The sequence below is a fragment of the Channa argus genome, chromosome 16 (assembly GCF_033026475.1).
Source record: "Channa argus isolate prfri chromosome 16, Channa argus male v1.0, whole genome shotgun sequence".
NCBI classification, from domain to species: domain Eukaryota; kingdom Metazoa; phylum Chordata; class Actinopteri; order Anabantiformes; family Channidae; genus Channa; species Channa argus.
In genome coordinates this window covers 18,173,785-18,191,332 of record NC_090212.1, presented here as the reverse complement: position 1 = coordinate 18,191,332, position 17,548 = coordinate 18,173,785, and the positions used below count along the sequence as shown (strand labels likewise).

The 17,548-nt window shown below is 38.6% G+C and overlaps 1 protein-coding gene across 3 annotated transcripts in view; it reads right to left on the bottom strand.

Annotated features, from left to right (window-relative positions):
• Nucleotides 1-1,040: 1,040 nt before the first annotated feature.
• slc8a3 (solute carrier family 8 member 3) overlaps nucleotides 1,041-17,548 on the bottom strand; it is a 97,829-nt gene continuing 81,321 nt past the window's right edge. The window contains exons 4-8 of one of the 3 annotated variants that reach the window (XM_067479391.1): nucleotides 10,497-10,514; nucleotides 8,186-8,310; nucleotides 7,666-7,765; nucleotides 5,674-5,946; nucleotides 1,041-4,773 (exon numbers count right to left, since the gene is read on the bottom strand). In XM_067479391.1, coding sequence (XP_067335492.1) covers nucleotides 4,397-4,773; nucleotides 5,674-5,946; nucleotides 7,666-7,765; nucleotides 8,186-8,310; nucleotides 10,497-10,514 — 893 coding nt within the window. In that variant the 3' untranslated portion in view covers nucleotides 1,041-4,396. The remainder of the gene's footprint in view (nucleotides 4,774-5,673; nucleotides 5,947-7,665; nucleotides 7,766-8,185; nucleotides 8,311-10,496; nucleotides 10,515-17,548) is intronic. The other 2 variants (XM_067479392.1, XM_067479393.1) reach the window with 2 other exon arrangements.

Below are 17,548 nucleotides of genomic sequence, written 5' to 3'. Positions count from 1 at the left end.
AAATGACAATGTATAAAATCTGTATGATATCTGATCTATGACTTTCACAGTTTTCAATTGAGGAGATTTTGATGTTTTGTCTTGTGTAGAAGTTACAGTGATCCACTGTGATCAAGCAATAAAAAAGTCTGCTTTTCTAAATTCCTGAAAAGACCAAAAGTAGCAATAACACTGGTTGTTTCAACATCTGCAGCAGATTCAAAGACACATAGTAGGAGTTTATCCAGTGTTTGCATATCAAAGAAAGCTGCTTTTATTCCACAGTAAAAGAACAAAACTGGTTGATCTTGAAACACTGCCAGCTTTGGAAATGTGATTTTTCTTTTAAAAGTTCTGACATCTCATAGCGGACCAGGAAAACATACCCATCGATTAAAATTTGATCCTTTTCCATTACACAAAGAACTAACTAATACAGAACCGTATTCCCCCTCATCAGTGAGGCTTTTCTCACAGCAGCAACCACAAGTCCAATTACAATATGGTGATATTTCACTTCCATCCCACAGATGGTGAGGAGAAAAAGACTGATGCATTGAGATGTGGTGTGTATGACAAATTTTCAAAAATCTTTCACAGAGTTAAGATTTACTGTTTTAAGATGAAAATAAGAGAACTTATTTAGAGTTGTGCCCTTGCAAGGAGCAATAACAACACTGCCCAGTGCACACGAGTGTGAAAAGGACGCACAGCCTGGCTTCACCACAGCAACATGCACAGCACACGACACTCACGGGCCGACGTTCAGCTTAACACATCCCGGCAGATAAAATGAAGGATACATCCAAAGAAACAATACAAGTAATCACTAAAGGCAGAGATAAAATGAATAACACTGGCACTTCTGTATTCATATAACACCTGCTGAACTTAGGACTGTTGCAGGATTTTAATAAAGGAAAAGGGGAAAAAATGAGCATCAGTGACCCTAAAACAATATTAAATAAACATTTGAGAACTTCACACTTCCACTGACACTGGCTCAGATGAAGCGACTGCAGGAAACCTGTAGATGAGATGTGAGAGTGGTGTTGACATGCTTTTCCCCCAGGACACCTATACTGTGTCTATGTAAACATACACTGAAAATTATGTACATAATGTGGGTTTGAGTTGCCTCTGAATGGGACAGTCGGCCTCCAACTGTCCTCCCACTTGTGCAGCAGTGGACCCGTTGCTCTACGTTGAATGTGTGTGTATGTGTGTGTGTGTGTGTGTGTGTGTGTGTGTGTAAGAGAGATAGAAAGAGATAAAGACAGAGTGAGGTGAGCAGGCGTGGTCCAGGGCCAGGAAAACAGCATCCGATTCAGCCACAAGACATATTTACAACACTGCTGACCACTAAGGAAGAACACTGAGGAGGACGAGTGCTATTGGAGAAGCAGAAGGAGGGAGGACCACAGGGATTCAAGATCGACATCCCCCTTGTGGAAATACAGTGTCACTGCCACTTACTATCACTTCTGGTATTATTGTTATTTTTTTTACTTTTTACTTTTTGTCATTTTTTTAAAACAGATGTTGCATCCCACCTCTTTGGTAATCTCTTGGGTGATTTTTAAATTATCCAAGAACTGACTGATTATATACTAACATACACTTGCAAATTAAGTAATAAACAGATTTTCTGCCGCTCTTGGGAGTTTCAAACAGGATTCCCCCCCCCCTCCCCACCCCCTCTCATTTAAAAACAAAGCACCAGTCGTGTGTTAAACAGCATTCAGTACTAATATCAGGCTACCTTTACATTTGACCCGGCACTGCCTGCTGCTCCGACACCCACACCAGCAGCGCTCAGCACTGCTACTTCACAGAAGAGTTTTCAGTCTAAAATGGAGAATCGCTGAAATGTTTGATGGACAATTATGTTAAATAACGAGTTAGTTTTAAAAGACACCTACAAAATGCCAATATTTTTGAAGATGTACTCAACATGACGTTTTATGTTATCCAGAAAAAAAAGGTTAAACCATATAAAAGTTTAAAGCTACACCGATTAATATTATACTAAAACAAGTAAGTTTGCTTATTTAATGTCAGTTCCTTTCTCTTAGTGAGAAGACCAAAGTAATATATGCAATTAGCATGAGACTCAAAGTCCACTCTCCTTTGCTCTTCTGCAGCTACGCTCGGCATTGCCCTTCAGTTATTAGTCACAATCAAATTACTATGAATAAGAATGCTGACAAATGCTTACTAAAAATCACAGGAATCCTCATATTTTTACTAAAAAGATATTTCAAAAAAGCCACAAAACAGGCCACAAAAGTAGTTCCAAGGGTTATTGATCATTGCCTGTTGATCTTGTTCTGTAAATAGGCAACTACCAAAGGAGCCATAGGAATTAGACAGAAATTGAGAAAAACTTCTGCGTTGTGTAGAAGTATAAAAATCTCATTCCAACATGTATTGCATTTTGTAATAAGATCAAAATGTCCTGTAGGCCCTAGTGGGGGAAATGTCGCCAGCTTGATAAAGGTTAGTTCATGATTTGAGTGGCTGTAGAATTTACTGTAAAGACAACCTACACATGTAGATTTTAATTAATTATTAATTAACTAATTATTAATTAGGACGGAGAGTGAGACAAAAAATTATAGATTGCAAAAACTGAAAAGCTGGGGAAATGACGTTATGAGAATATTGGTGTTAATCATAAATACAAAATTACTTTACAATGATAAAAGGTAACATGGATAACGACGACATTGTACATTTTTTCAGAAATACACAACTTTCCGTTAGACTGCACTGAGATAAAGAAGGGACTGTTAACATCTGTTGGCATCAGTTCTTCGGCTTTTGAAAAATGTTAATTTGTCATGTTGTGTTTAGTCATTTGACAAAAAGTAATTATCATTTATTGCCACAAAACAGGAAGATTTTTTTTTGCTTTTGTCAGATTTATCTTATCTACAATATCTTTGGGTTTTGCACCATTGGACAAGACACCTGGGGTCATAATCTTTTTTCAGTATTTTGTAGACAAAGCAACTAGTAAAATAATTAATGGGTTAATCAATAATAAAAGTAACTGAATTGCAGCCCTAGCTGTGTTTTCAGAAGAAACTTGATCGCCTCACATCTTAGGAAAAAACTCTACAGGTTTTTCAGCAGAGTGCTGAACTGGTCAGTGTGGGCAGCTGCAGCAAACACCTCCCCCTCCACAGGCAGTCTGTTCAATCCATAGCGACACCATTAATATTGGCCTTTTGCACATGTACAAGTAGAAGTCTCCATAAATAGAACTATACAGCAAAGTGCATGGAAGGAACAGTACAAAAATACCTCTGAATTTATCTCTGCAGCAACACGTTTTTTTTTTCCTTTTTACTGATTTCTGATTGAAAAGGTGAAAACTCGAGTGAGACGAAGATATCAGTAAATAAATAAAGTACAATGTCATACTTTACCTAGGCAAGATACATAACTCTTATAAATGTGAAGACATCGTTCCAGTATATAGTTTGACCCCCCTCCCACCCCATCCTCTCCCGCTTATTCACAGCAATCCTCTGTTGATAGAGCAGGAGGTGACCACATTTAAACAAATATTCAAAATATACAGAAAATATGGAAATATATTATATATAGATACGTATAGAGTACAGAAGTAATGTTCAGGGCAGTTTGACCATGTTCAGTGTGTCCACCTCTTCCCTTCTCGCCTGCTTTAACGGTGTTTTATCTGCCAGTATAAACTGTCACCGTTGCTCCTCAATTTCTTCTTCTTTGTGTGATTTCTGAGAACTCTGCAGCACTCCTTACTGTAGGACACTATGCAAATAAAAATAAATACCATGAATCCATCCCACTGTCACTCAACAACATATTTCCATTTACGATATAATCTTTTCTTACTTCTTAACGTAGATCAGAAAATAGTTCTTTTAATTCCTCTTTTTATGTGTGTCTGTTTATTAATTTTTTTTGTTTTATTTATTTTTTGTGTTTTTATCCCCAAAATACTTTTTAAAAAAGTCATTCTCGTCAAATGTTGAGAAAAATATAGACCTTTGATTAACTCAGCTCTCTCCGGATATAAGACTGAAGTCTCTTCCAGTGGAATGCAACAGCACTTCTCGGCATCAGCATCTTCTGGACTCCATGGCAACCCAATCCCAACTGTAAGCACGCTGCAACAGGCTCAGGATGACTGTCCTATAGGACGGGCCTGTTGGTACTAGAGGGCAGGATACACGCCTCAAGCATCCTTACAGATGGGGTTGAGGGAGAGAGAGAGGGAGAGGGAAGGAGGTGTCTGGGACAACCTCTCCTGTTCCTTCATACCATACAAGACTGACCCAAATTCGACATTGAGGTTTCACTCTTACCTCTGAAGTTGTACTTTAACCCCCTTTATGTTTGTATTCGCTTACGCTGAAGTCATTTCTGTTTAGAAGCCTTCTATATGACAGTAGGCCTCCAGACTGGAGAAGAGAATGTAAAGGAACCAGAGGCTGAAAAAGAAGGCTGATGTGGCCAGTCTATGTCCCCGCGGCCCACCCAGCTCTCCTCCAATGTGGGCTCGGCGCCGATAAAGCAGCACCGAGACCGCCAGGAAGGCGAAGATGGTGAAGAGAGTGACGGAGAAGGCCAGCGAGCCAGCTTCCACCACAAACGGCTTCCCTTTCATATGCCAGTAGATGGCCGCCACCGACCAGGCCACGCCAATTCCCAGGAAGACATTGACAGCATTGCTGCCAGTCACATTCCCGATGGAGGCGTCTGCGTAGGTGTCCTGGACTGCTGCTACCTTACTGGCAAAGGTATCTGTGGAGAGGACAGTCATCTGTCATTATGATGTTATGTTGATGAAATTACCATAAATGAGAGGTTTGGCAAATTCTACTGGGAGAAAAAAAAACAAAAAAAAACAAAAAAAATGAAAAACCCTTGTCTCCAGAATAAAATATTTAAAAAGTTTCACTATCTCATTGAAATTCTACACATTATCACAGTATTTTTGATTGTCTAATTATTAACTAATTATCTAATTATTATAAAGACCTTCAAGATGAAGACCTTGCAAATATGAGCAGCTGAAAACTTCTCATGCCTTTGATGTTATTACAAATAAAAGATATCCAGTTTTTCTCCCCAGCGTGAAAGGAACAACAGACACATAATCAATAACCTGTCACCTGTGGAAAAATGGCTGTTACATCTCAAGAAACTCTAATATAACACAAGTAGCAGTGATTCAGCTTTACCTTTAATTGAAATACTAGTAATACGATATGTCACACACCAGAAAGGGGTTTATTTGGTATAACTATTAAGCTTGCACTAGGGGTCACCATCTTAGAATAAAACTCCATATTTTCTATTTTTCCCCTCAAGAAAGGAATGAGTAATGATTAAATAATACTGCACATAAGAACTTTAATAATAGGAAAAGCTGACACACTAAACCTTTGGTGAAAATGTCACTTTGGAGAAAATAAGACTATCAGCTCTCATGATGACAAAGCAGTTTGCTTTTTCAAAGGGTATCAATAGCTCAAGTCACATCATTTCCCCAACCAACGACCTGTATGAACCCATATATAATCTACGTGACAACAACAAACTGCATTTTAATACCGATTTATAAATTACTAAACATGAATGCACTGAAAACCAAAGGTCCTCTGCAATAAATGTATTTTCTCTCACTGCTGTTGGACTCACCTGGGACAGATGTACCAAGCGCCACAAAAACGACAGCAGTGACTGAGTCCTTGAGGCCAATTGTGCAGCCAAAGTGAGACGCCAGGTCGCCGATGATGGCTGTGAGCAGGCCAATGATGATGATAGAGATGATGAAACAGGCCCAGCCATTCAGGTAATCTGTGGGAGGAACGCAAGCGAACAGGACCTTCCAGAAAACGGTAAGGAAGTGCATGACGTAGTCGAAACAGGATGGCAGACGTTCTTCTCCTGTGTCATCTTCGTCCTCATCTCCTAGGGATAAGTGGGGCCGAGTGGGGGCAGGAGTGGGATTGGATGGTTTGGTGGGGGAGCAGAAAAGAGTTTGAAAAGAAAGGAATGATCACAGATGGTGAGAGTCGAGACAGTAAAGAGCCAGACAATAGTCAGAAAATAGTGGTGAGATGTAGGATGGATAAAGGCGATAAGAGATGGCAGAGAGGGGAAGGCAGAGAAGAAGCATCACTTAAAATGGCACAGTGGCTTATTTTTCAGTGTGACACATCATAGAGTATCACTTCAGCCTGAGGTAAATGTCATGTACTGAATATTCATGTTTAAATGTACAATAAATAATGATATCAACTGCCATATATCATTAGTGAAACATGCATCATGTTTTTGTTATTTAATACATAGAGATACAGTTTGTAGACACATACAATTAAATACACAATTTATAATTTCAATAATTAACCTAATTGATCAAATTCACCTTGGTGATTAACAGCTTTCATTCTGAGGTTATAGAGTTTTACCATAACCTAAGGGCATGGTTGAATTACTAAAGCACTATGCACAGGCCCAGTGGTTTTACAGTTCAATGGCTCCAATGGCCAATGGCCTGTTCAGATGTCCTGTTTGTAGAGCTGAATTAACAAATGTAAAATTAGCAAACTGGAACAAGAAGCTCACTATGGGCTCCTCTCAATGAGCAGGATCATCATCAAGGTAAATGGTCATTCTCCTCAGTTGGAGGTGGAGGGCTTCCTCTGTGTCCCAGCAGCTTACAAGAAACTTAGCGGACAGGCAGAGACACAGTCCTAAATCAAAATGTCAGGCCATGCGAGCTGCATGCATTTTTCAGCCACGAGTGGATCATGAAAGAATAAAGAGCACAGCTGGGTTAAATATTTCAGCACCACCGCAACAGAAACAAGGTCTTCACTGTGCTTACTACATGGTGGCTGTGAATGCTGTGGACAGGGCAGCTGCAGATCTCATGCTGCCACTACCTGATGTGATGGATAAGCTTCCTTTTAACTGCATACATTTATTCAACAGCCCCCGGAACTTTGCTTTTCACAGATAGAATTTAATAATTGCACCTAAATCTCTGTGCTAGGCTTAGTGATAATATATTGGGGATTGGTCTTTACAAACTATTTTGTGCTAGCTAAGTTAATTTAGGTTTAATTCGTTTTTTAGAATCTTCTCATCTAAATCTCAACAAAGACACATACCAGCATACAGTATTTTAAACTACTCCGGAAAAGAAAGAAAACAACCTCCAGAAATAAATAAATATGCTCCAAAACGTATCTTAATGTAAAAATCTATGGAAGCCTCGTGTGAGATACTTCCTTTTGACTCAGTTTCCCCATTCTAACCAGGAAACTTCAGTAACTTCTGCTTGCTTTGTTTTGGATTGGTATGTTGACTGACAACTATCTGAAACACTGGGCAGAGCACAGCAGAGCAGTCATAGGGAGGGCTGGGCAGAGCAGAGTGGATTTATTTAGATTTTAAGTTTCATATTGTAGCTTCACGCTGTATTTAACGTAAATTTCATCGCATTAGTTCTGAGCTACTCTCTGCTGCTGAAAGTGCTGGACAATTCCACTTTCAGTTGCATGAAGCTTAAAATGACATGTGATTGGATCAAAATATTCCACCTGTTAAATTAAATATCATTCGGTCTGTGTGCACAGTCAGAGTAGAGAACATGGTGATTTTTTTTTTTTTTTACAGTACCTGCACTGACTGTGATGGCCTCCATGAACTGCTCTCTCCAGGAATTTGTCCCCACCACCAGAGCCAGGTTGGTCTTCTTGATCAGCTTGTCCACTGTGCTCTGTATGAAACAAAACCAAAAGCATTCATCATTTATCCTCAGGGTCCAGAACCCGCATTCATTTCTCTCCAAAAGGAAAATACATGAGCTTCACCACATGATGGCAGTGGCATCCAGTTTCCAGCAGCAGAAACTCCTGTTTAATGCATAATAAAACCACACACTGGAAACAAATATGGCGAGTATACTTCTTTTGGTTGGGGAGGTCAGAGGATGCATATAAACCATAGATCCTCTGCAGAAGCACCTATGTGTGTTGGGATGCACTTCAAGTACAACACTACCCCTCTGAAATCATACACACGAAGCTGTTCTTTTATTCGACAGCTGGTTTCCCATTTGACTGAACGGACTAAAACACTAGATTCATCAGGCAAATAAAGGCTGCATTTGCTATGGTCACAGTTGAACGTTTCTCACCTTAAACTCATACGACTCCTCAATAATGATTTCCAGCTTTGAGTGTTCCCCCAGCACTGGCTTTCCCATCTCTGCGATCCGCTTGGCTTCCTCCTCATCTGATGTCAGCTTCCTGTCGGGCACGTCTGAGAGAGAACGGAGATAAATAAACAAGTAGTCACAGTGAGAATTAGGAGAATGCTCAGCGGATTATCGTGTGTTGTACTTCACATGATAATCTAAAAACACAAGCAAAAGCAACGGGTCAATTCATCCAAATCCCAAAAATACACCTTTCATATTGACATCATGGACAGATTATGAAAAATGGGACCCTGCGCAGAGACAGGGGAAGGCCTAAACCACAGCATTTCTTTTGGTCATTTTTGATTTTGTTTTTTGATAATTTTACTTTTGATTTTGGAAGGTTTTTTGTTATGTTCATTTTGTATTGATTTTTGGTCATTTTCTGTCCATCTATGATTAGTGTCAGCTTTTAGTCATATTGCATCTAGATTTGAACATTTTGAATTTGGGATACTTTTACTTATTTTCCTGGAACTTAAAGGTCTGTTTTTTGTCATTTGTATATATTTGTTTCGATTATAACTTATTTTATGTCTGTGTCATTTTTGTTTCTTTGTGTCTGAGTTTTATCATTGTGCCCTAATGTAGCCTAATATTACCCTGAATTATATAGTTTTAGCTGACATTGTTTTCATGTACAATAACAGCATTTCCTTTAGGGGGGAGGTTGACTTTGTTTCCTCTCCCCTAACCAATCAGTAGCGAGTTATAGAGGCTCTACTGTGCACAATACCAGATCATCAGACAAGACAGATGAACTTCTGAGCAAATTAGAGACATGTGCAGTGATATATTGGTCTGGAACTGTGCAAAATACAATGGAGGTGGATAGAAACAACTTTCATGAGAAGCAACTGATATAATTGTGAGAACTGTTCACAATTAGGTCAATTTTATTTTATTTTTCTTCAATACTTTGAGTATCAAAAATGTATTATATAATCTGCCGCTATAGGGTTTGAGTTTCAGCCACCTATGACAAAACCTGTGGAAATAAAACCAAACCTTTGTGCATTGCTGCGTTTTTATATTACTAGTTCTTTTTCCTCTGCTTTTAATTATATTACATGTTCTTTGTCAGCAGAGTGGAGCTTGTTCAGTGATCATAAAAAAAGCTCTGTTGACAAATATCATCCATGAAACCATGACAGTTACTAAGCTGAATTTCTAAAGGCCATTTCTGTCCTTTAGAGGATTTTAATTAGGATGATATTCCAAAGTCCTTCATTCACTATCAAAAAAAATTTTGTTAAAAAAAAAAACTGTACTGTGTATGTAAAGGAAAAATGGCTCATGGAAGTCCTGATCCATCTGTCCATCTGTCTATCGGACTTGTCCTTTATGGCTCTACTGTAGAAAAAACCAACAATGCGTAACAGAGCTCCTGACTGCTCTGCAACCTACAAAGAGCTTCATAACATCAATTCTCTGCTGTCAAACTCTATCATGAGTGAGTGTCTGTGCATCCAAAGGACTCTCATCCTGTTTTTGTGTGACACCCCCACTGAGCCACCTGGTGCAGAGACCGTGTCGGCTTTTATATGCACGCCGAGGCCCAGCTTGCTGCTCTTTGCTGACAACATGCTAACCGTTAAATATTAACGCCACCATTAAAGATCACAGCCAAGTCCCCTTGATGGGAGAATGGGCATGTCGACAAGAGTGCACGCACGCACACACAGAGGCATGCAGAAATATACCGGTCAGTGAGTGACTGCATACACACACTTTTAACTAAATCAATCACACACCCAAGACAGCACGTGCCCTGAAACTCTGATAGGATTTCTTTTACTCATGTTTAAAATTTGATTATCGAGCCAGCCCTGCTCTGTGCTGTGCCATGACATGACACAATTTCCCTGACAAGGAAGGGAGAAAAAAAAAACTATCACACCAAGGTAATTACATTTCTCATTTCGGAACTGCACGTTTTTATCTCGGCGTTATCAAGTATTTGCACCTCACTCTTGACAGGGAACATAATTTATTGATTTACGATTAATTAATCCACTGATTAGTGTGCAGATCCATTATTAACTGCTATTGTTTGCAACCATAACAGTAACAGAGGATAACAGCGTTAGTGTGTGGCTTATTAATATCAAACTTTCAGAAACAACTGATTTCAAATCTTGATTACTTCATGCACAGCGATGTTCAAACTTAATGCTAATGTTTCAACCACAGCACACAAAGAGGAGGAAGCGTTAGGAGATGCTTGGAGGAGGGATGGACAACTTACCATCATCTAACAACCAGGCTGTGGAGGAGAGGACACAGGGAAGAGGAAGAAAAAGAAATGAGCAGTGGAAATTAAACACAGATAAGGTAAGAAGGAAGTTAATAAAGAGGAGAGAAATGTGATAGCGTCAGAAAATGGTTTTGACCCTGAGGTATAATATATATGTCACTGATAATTCGATTGGCTGAGGTAGTGGACGGAATATGGTATTTTGTAACGTTTATGGCCATGAGGGCAGAATCGAAGTTTATTCAGGAAAATGTGCCAATAGAAAATACAAATGGTAGGATATTTTGCATTGTGAGGTCCAGCTATCACTAGCACAATAATTCAAATGTTTATCACTCAGCTTGTCGTCGCTAGGAGAAAGAAATTACATATAATCAATTTAATATATATATATATATATATATATATATATATATATATATATATATATATATATATATATATATATATATATATATATATATATATATATATATATATATATATATATATATTAAATTGATATATATATATATATATATATATATATATATATATATCATGGATATTTTGAATGAAGCCTAGTTATATAGCACTTGTATGTTGAGCTTTTATTAATTAAAAAGATATGCTCAAAAATGTGATTCATTAGAGCAGATTTTGATGGAGATATGTTTGTTGATCTTATACTTTTGTTATAAGATTTACAATATTATCTGGGTCTTTCATTATTTTAACCTTGGATGATAATCCAATTGCAATTTAGTATCATTGTTGTTTCAAACACTGTGAAATCACAATTTTTTCCATTTGTATCTGTTGTTTTGAAAAACCTGTTCTGATATCCAGCTACAAATAAACTTAAAAGAAATATTTCAATTTTCAAATGTCTTGCATCGCAATAGTAAACACTTAACCAGCTCTTCACATCAGCCTTTAAAATATTACTTTTCACCTAATATGAGGCTTCAGTAGTCTTTATCAGTCAAATCAATTATATATATATTGCAAATATTTCAGTGTCTTTAGAATACATAAGGTTACATTTTTTTTTCTAGTTAAGACCTGGAAAACCTTCAAGGATGAGGCTGTGAATCATCCCACTTCAACCGGCCACATATTGCTGATGATAAATGTGCCACTTTAAGATGTGCAGAATGTTACGCCCCTTTCTTAGCATTTTGATTAGGACTCTGGCTGATTGTTTATCTGCATATGTGGCTGCTGAGCAGATCAGTGACACTGCACAACACACTCAGACGCCTACGGCAATGTGTAAACTGCGACTAAATGACATGATTAAAAATAAAAGAAGGCTCAAAAAGTCACCCAGTGAGGCAGATAATTACATGACAGGATACGCCATAAGCGGATGAAGAGAGAGAGAGAGAGAGAGAGAGAGAGAGAGAGAGAGAGAGAGAGAGAGAGAGAGAGGAGACAGCCTTCCCATGCCTTTCAATCCCATGAGATTCACGTTGACAACTGTTCCTTTTGACGTCTTCATTGTAATATCTCCTGACATTCATAAAACAAGGGCAAAAATGATCACACCTTTAAAGGGGTCGGAAGCTGTGAAGGACAAAACAAAGCTTGTTCACATCTTCCATGAACGGGCTGGCTTTTGCTGAAAACTTATTCACTGAGACATGATACTAATTAACCTGTTTGTGTTCAGGCAGCTTATCAACTTCTTAAATCAAATACAGTCCACAGTTAATCATCATTAGTAGCTAAGTGCATTAATTGCTGTGGGCGACCTGCTTCATTATCATTAGTACTAGCTGAGCCGTGCTGATCCAAAGCCAAGTGTGGTGGGTCTGTTGTGTCCATAAGAGTACAAACTTTTGAGAGCACCAATCATACAGCTTAAGAAATGCAGACTGCACATCTGTAGACATGTAAAGGGTTACAGAACACTAACACTAAAACACAAACACAAACATACACACACACACACACACACACACACACACACACACACACACACACACACACACACACACGAGAACATGTACATAAATAAAAACATAAATAGAAATACACATGTATCGAGTAAAGAAAACTTGAACCAGTGCTATTTATCTTTACTGTTAATTAATCTTTCCATTATTTTTAAGATTATGTAATTGACTGTTTGTATGCAGCGATCATAACCTTATGACCACCTGCGCAATTTAATGCAATCCAATACAATGGCTCTGCCATGAATTCTACTTTTAAAAGGCTATAATTTCCCAGTTTTAAGGTTGAAACTGTGAGGAAAGGCGATAATTATACTACCTATTTATTATTGAGGCCAAAGTGGGTAGTGGAGTCATACAAGAGTGCATTAAAAGAAGAGGTGGTTCTAATGTTTTGGTCACCTCCTTCATTTTCCGTTTTTGACCCAAACTTTGTCGGTCTCTAACTTGTAAAAAGCACAAGCAACCTATAGGGTAATTTGTTTTGAAAGGCCAATCTCATATACAGTACCTACTGACACACACAACAAGCCACCAAAAATATGGTGATAAGGGAAGAAACACACACAAATATAAACATAAATAAAGATAAGCGGAGGTATTTCAAAGACAGGCTTATTGTATTCACAATACAAAAACTTGTCATTCTGCCAACAGCACAATTGCGATAGGGAAGATTAACCAAAGGGATGTAATTGGAGGGGTGTAGAAGTGTGATTCTGTGTGTGGAGGTGCCGGTGTTTAACTGCTGTCATCATAACCATGTTCTCCCGCGTGCTCGGCCTAATCAGATCCGTCTCGTTACAAAAGACGGAGTCCTACTCTGGCTCTTGCACACTGCTGGGCTCTGAGTCACAGCGTCAATACACCAGCTAATGTACGCCTTCTCTCTCTACAGCTCATTTAGACAGAATCATCGTTTAACTTATTGGGGCTATTCTAGTCACCAAGAATGGAGGAAGATCTAGGATCGTGCTGGAGGTGGTGTGTGTGGAGGGACAAAGTGCAGACGAAACAATTATGTGGTAGATGTAGAAAAAGAGGAAACTGTATGATGTGATGAATAAATAGAGGAAGCAAGGGTGTAATATGGAAGAGAGTGGATAGAGAGATAATAAGGTGAGGTGAGGATTGGTAAAATGGAAGGTATTGGTAAACATGAGTAGAATCAGAAATCCTTGGCGATAGAGGGATCAATGAATGTATGGAGCTAATGGCAAATATTTGAAAGAAAGAGTGGTTGGTTGAGGCAAGTAAAGAATAATAGAGACTTAGAGAATGCAAGAGAGGGTACATTGATTATAGAGGGATAGAGGAGCAGGCTAATGGAGGGATTGGCAGAAACAGGAGAGAAAGAAAGTTGGAAGGATGTTGGATGATTATTAAAGAAAGATGTGGAGAAATAGAGCGAGAGATAGTGGGGTGATGGTAAAAAAGATTTGTGGGGAGATAGAAGAATAGCAGCAGCAGGATAACTTATTGGTGGCGGTAGGAGAGGAAGGAATGAAGGGATGTCAGGATAATGAGATGGAAGAAGAAAGAAGAGCTTGAGTTATGGAGCAAGTGTAAATGGGCTGCACTTATACAACAAAATTCTGTGCCTCGACGGGACAAAGTGCTTCTCACTGCCTTTTTATGCAGCCATTTACATACACCTATAAAAGCAGAGCCACCATGCAAAGTGCTAGTGAGGTTTAGTGTTCAGTGTCTTACTCCTGGAAACTTCGACATTTTGCTTGGAGGAGCCAGGAATCGAACAACATTTCAACTCGATGATTGACACCTGACAACCAAACACCGATATAGAAGAAGTATGAGAAAAAAGATGGAATTAGGGGGGAATTAGGAACTAACCGATTAGAGGCCAACATGTTAAAGCAATAAAAGATGAACAAATTGAAGCTTGCAGAAATTGGGAGGACGGTTGGAGAGATGTACAAACAACTATCTGTCTTTAATGGGTTTTATTTTGAGGATGTTTTTACATATCTGATTTGAGGATGTTAGCACAGAGAATGTTGTTGTTATGCAGAGTGAAAAGCCCACTGAGGCAAATTTGTGATTTGGGAATGGGGCTGTAATTCAAATTATAATTAAATTGGATTTCATTCGAAAAGGGGAAACAAATGGATGAAATAATGGAGCGGTTGGAGAGAGAATTACAGAACAAGGGAAATACCAAAGGAATGGATAGATGGATTAATCTGTGGATGGATGGATATTAAGACAAAAGGGCACAAATGTAACATTAAAAAAGGTTCAATGGGATGGATTTTATAGACGGGGTGGATGAAATGATGTAGGAACATTAATCAGAAAAAAAGAGTACGTGTAAAAGACGGAGAGACTTAGATACATTTGAAGACAATGGAACAATGTAGTAGCAAGTCTAGGAGTCTACAGACATGCTTGCAACTCTAAAGCTGTAATTGGAACTCAGTGCTGGCATCAGCATGCTCACACTGCCAATGTAAAGAAATATAACATCTACCATGTTTACTGTCATAGTAAATAGTGTTGTCTTTGCCAGATTGAAATGAATTAAACACAAAGTACAGCTGAGACTAACAACATTATTTTTAGTTCTGCAGGTATTTGGTAATAAACCAAGGGTGCACACATACCAAATCATCCAGGACTAAATGATAAACTAAAGAGGCCAAAAACACTAAACAATGCGCACATACATTCACATACAACCAATTAAAACAATGTAACCAAACACACTCATTAAGGAGCCATCAGGCAGGAATAAATGAACAACTAAATCAAATACTTAACAAAGACTGACCGACAGGCATAAACAAAGTGTTCAAACACAAACCGACAGTGACAAAGAGAGAACATAACCTTGGACCACAAAGAGTCCAAACAAGAAGTGCAATGTTTGGTGGCAGAGTGTCTGCATGGGAGTGAAGAGAGTGAAGAAAACAGACGAACTGGCAGCAAACAGTGGGGAGAGCTTTGCTTAAATACACAGGGAACAAGTGAACGATATCAAAACTAACAGGAAATGTGGCTGAGGTGCAGCAAAATCAGAGCCGCAAACAGAAAGTAAAGCTAACAAAAACAAAAGTCCAGGGATTCATGAATTCAATGCAACTGTCTGTACAGAATTGTTATTATTCATTAATAATTGTTATAAATGTCAACTTGCTGATGGCACTAAAAAACATCTGGGGATCACAAAATTCTGCAGAAGTTCACACACCACAGCGGATCATCATCCGCATGTTGATTTGGCACCGTTTTTTTATGCCGGATGCCCTTTCTGATGCAACCCTGACATACAGCTGAGACCAGGGATCGAACCGCTGACGCTTTGGTCCGTGGATGACTGCATTTACTAACTGAGCTACTGCCGCCCCCACACACACAGAAGTGCATACAAGTGGATATTTACACCCAAACTGTACATCCACCTACAAACATATTGGCACACTCGCACGCACAAACGCACACACACACTTAGGCTGTGAGTGAAAACACATCTCAGCAGACAATCAGATTGTTTCCTGCAGCTCAGAGTGCGGCATTAAACAATAACGATCGAGGATTGCAGTGGAGTGGCTCCTGTCTCTGGTCTATTCCGCTGCTCAACTCACACCAAACACGTGCACACACACACAGTCGGCCTGTGAGAGAAACCAGATGACAAAGATGGATGCTTTAGCTGTCTTTATAATCTTTCAATATGCAGGCTGTGTAACACGTCCATCATCTTGTTATGCTGTATCCATGTTTCTCAGTGTGGAAACGGAAGGAGTCAAAATGCTCAGTACATGCCATACTTCATCTTCTGAGGCAGCACTGCTAGACTGAATGATTCGATAATTTTTCTGAATGCTTGATGATTTTAGCAGAGCATCCTGATAAAGGTCTTTCACGGCTGAAAAGTCATGTTTTTAATTTTGCCGCACTAATTAAGGCTGCTGCGTATAGCATTTTGACATCAATAAATCTTTTTCCCATTCAATTTGAGATATTAAGGTGATTACTGTAAACAAATACAATCATTGCCAAGAAAATTGGCAGACTGAACCAGTCACAACATTGTATTTTTATTTGTGCCAGAGGAGTCTAGCCTGAAATCTGGTGGTTTGTCTAATGGAACAAAGCAAGAACATTTTGGTGTTTCATGTTGGAGAGGTTTGCTACTGTATCTATGTAATGTTTTTAACATGACCACTTGTTGCTTCTTTTTTCTGTAAAGTCTTTACTTGACAGCTTTGGTCTCTCTCTTAAAATAATTGTTTATCCTTTAGGGAAGTTTGCTAATGTTGTCAAAGAATCCATTTGTCTAAGCTTCATAAAGCTACAACCACTGACTGGTAGTGCAAAGACTGTATAAAGGAAGCAGTAGTAGAATTCAAACCACAACTTTTTGTCCTGATTAAAATTCAATAATATATAAAATATGAATTTTATATATAAGTGGTGCAAATAAAATAAGTTGGTAACAAAGTATTTTTGTGTATTTCCAAAAAACAATATACCGGACATGTAAAAATAAAATGTGTTAATAGCACTCAATCCAGTGCATATGTGGCTTAATTTGTATATCTGATGGCCATTGAGAAATCCTGCAGACCCCAGACAGAACGCGTATCCTTGGACACACCAGAGGCTTCTTAATCGGCCATATGCTGCATTTCAACCAGGATGGTCCCTCTCATATTAGCAAGATTTATCACCTCTCATTTTGCTTCCCTGCCAAGGTTTCAAAATGTAAATAATCAAGCAGAAACTGGTCAGTTATTGTTGAGCATTGCTCAAGTAGAGTTTCAATGGTTTGTTGTGTAGTTTAACTTATTCTATACTTACATTACATTGGCTTTAAGAAGATGTTTGTAGATAATGTGTTGAACAAGTACAAGAAAGTAGTATACGTAATATGACTCTGTATCTAGACAAATTGTTCACTGAGAAGATGTCTTCCTGTTATTTGTTTGTTTAGCCTGCGGAATGTTCATTTAATTGTCAAGACACGAAATAAATCCCTATGAAATAAAATGCAATTATTTAATAAAAGTGCGGTTAAAGTAAGGAGATAATTGCAGCTTTGGCTAAAAGAAATCAATGTTGACCGATCCTGCCACACCC